The following is a 2,094-nucleotide window of genomic DNA, read 5'->3' as shown; positions in this document are numbered from 1 at the left end:
ATGGTTGTGCATATTGACTGTATTTTTGTGGCATCGTGATTGATAAGTAGTGTGTACTATATAGAGATCTCGCAGTACCTGTCTGTGGTTTCTGGCAAACCAGCATATCTTGATGAAGATGAAGTTTTATTTTCCATTGGGAGGAAGACAATAAAGGAGTTACGTGCTGCAGCGGATGTGAGTGCTTTACATAAAACTACTTTTTTTCGTTTGGTTAATTTTTTTAAAAAAACTTTCAAACTGTTCCTATATAGGTTGGATTCTATGTTGTTCGGGCCACTGTTCTTGATGTTGAACCCGTTCCAAGTTGGTGGTATAAATCATGTGTTTGCAGCGTGAAGGCAGAAGCTAATGCGGATGAATACTTCTGCGATGGCTGTAATAGGGATGTGAATAATGTGGTTGACAGGTATTACTCTAATTAGATTTATTTGTGCAATCTTTTCATAAAAATGCAATATAGTTAACTAATTGATTATGTTGATTTTTAATGATTTAGCAATATCTGGCTTAATAGTAATATTTATTAAAAACAAAAACTGCTTTGGTTGATGAAAATCTGGTTTAGCCACAAAAAAAAAAGCTGGCAAACAAAGATAGAGTGCACAGAAAAAAATTCATGTACCTACAACACTTTTATACCAAAGTCTCCTTTGCTAGGCTAAAATCTAGAAAACTGATAAATCTAAAAAAAATTGTGTTTGAACATCTAAATTATGTTGAATATCATTTTTATGATTTTGTTGTAACTAAAGGGTGATAGGCCAGGTGTTAATTGATGTTTTTGAATTTAAAAAAAAAAAACAGGTATAAGTTGAATTTGTTGGTTTTTGATGGTACTGGTACAACGAACTTTGTTGTGTTCGATAAGGAGGTCGCAGCACTATTCGGACGAACCTGTACTGAGATGGTGAAAGAGTTGAATGTACGTGAAACCAATTTCGTTGAACACGTTATGATTGTCAATAAGATATGTTTATTTATTTAGAACAATATAAATGTAAAATTTTTGGTGTAGGAAAAAGGGAAAGCAAGCAAAGATCCTACTGGTTTTAATGAGTTTTTCCTTGATAAGGAGTTTCTATTCAAGGTCGAAGTAGAAACTACTGGATGGTGCGATTCTTATGATGTATCGGTGATACGTTCTGATTCTACCAATTTACCGAGGTGGAGGGACACTCAAGGCCCGGTAAAATCTGGTGTACCCCGTGCTGGTCCTATTAACCCTATGCATGTATGATTTCTTCTTTATTTTTTGTTGATTTTTAGACTATGTATATTAAGACTTAATTTGCCAAATATGAGATGCTGTTTATTTATTTTTTTCGTTGTTTTTTATGTAGCCTCGAGGTGAAGATGAATGTTCTGTTTGTGATGAGTCACCTGATCCAATCGTGAAAAATTTGTCTGTTATTAAAAGACCTGTTGTGAGGGTATTCATTTAGTCTTCACTTATATAGCCTCTTTTATATTTTGGAATTTATTTTTTGGTTAAAATCTTAATTATACTTTTTTGTTTTGTTTTGTTTGAAGCGTCTGTTGGATGAGTTCAACATGTCTGGTGCTCCTTCCATTAAAAAGTAGCTGCTGTGAAACATGAGGTTTTTCATGTAATGGAGATAAAGGAGCATGTTTTAAAGGTTTGGTGGAGTCTTGGCTATGACTATTGTTTATTGAGAGAACAGATACTATTCAAATTTTAAAATATTTTAAATTAAATAATTGCTGTTTTGTTTTATTTAGTTATCTATGTTTTTTGGGACATGCCTGTGACATTGAAAGTACTTTCTTTTTATTTTTGATACAAGTCAAACATGACCCTAATATATAATTAGATAATTATGGGTATTGTTACCGTATAATATATATATATATATATATTATTTTAGATGTTATTTTTTATTAAAATTTATTGAATACTTTTAGAATACATATTTTTTTATTATATAATTATATCTGCTATTTTTGTAATTGACTAAAAGAACAAGAAAGTAATTGTCTAATTGACTTGTATATCAAACAATAGTCATTGGCGTTCAGTGACCTTACTCCTCAAGTTATTATTATTTGGATGGGGATCAATCATCGTATTTT

General features: G+C 31.4%; 1 protein-coding gene across 1 annotated transcript; it reads left to right on the top strand.

The window, feature by feature from the left end:
* LOC107477080 (uncharacterized) lies at positions 1–1,762 on the top strand. Its single transcript, XM_021139607.2, has 7 exons — positions 1–8; positions 51–177; positions 255–409; positions 808–925; positions 1,019–1,234; positions 1,344–1,433; positions 1,534–1,762. The coding sequence occupies exons 1-7, from the start codon at positions 1–3 to the stop codon at positions 1,582–1,584; spliced, it is 765 nt and encodes a 254-aa protein (XP_020995266.1). The 3' UTR covers positions 1,585–1,762.
* The last annotated feature ends 332 nt before the right edge of the window (positions 1,763–2,094 follow it).

This window comes from Arachis duranensis, chromosome 3, assembly GCF_000817695.3.
Source record: "Arachis duranensis cultivar V14167 chromosome 3, aradu.V14167.gnm2.J7QH, whole genome shotgun sequence".
Taxonomy (NCBI): domain Eukaryota; kingdom Viridiplantae; phylum Streptophyta; class Magnoliopsida; order Fabales; family Fabaceae; genus Arachis; species Arachis duranensis.
Note: the sequence above shows the minus strand (reverse complement) of the source record. Positions and strands in the feature narration are given on the sequence as shown.

Coding starts and splice junctions, on each gene's coding strand:
- LOC107477080 (XM_021139607.2), top strand. Junction 926..1,018: donor AGATGGTGAAAGAGTTGAAT/GTACGTGAAACC, acceptor TTTTTGGTGTAG/GAAAAAGGGAAAGCAAGCAA. Junction 1,434..1,533: donor TTAAAAGACCTGTTGTGAGG/GTATTCATTTAG, acceptor TTTTGTTTGAAG/CGTCTGTTGGATGAGTTCAA.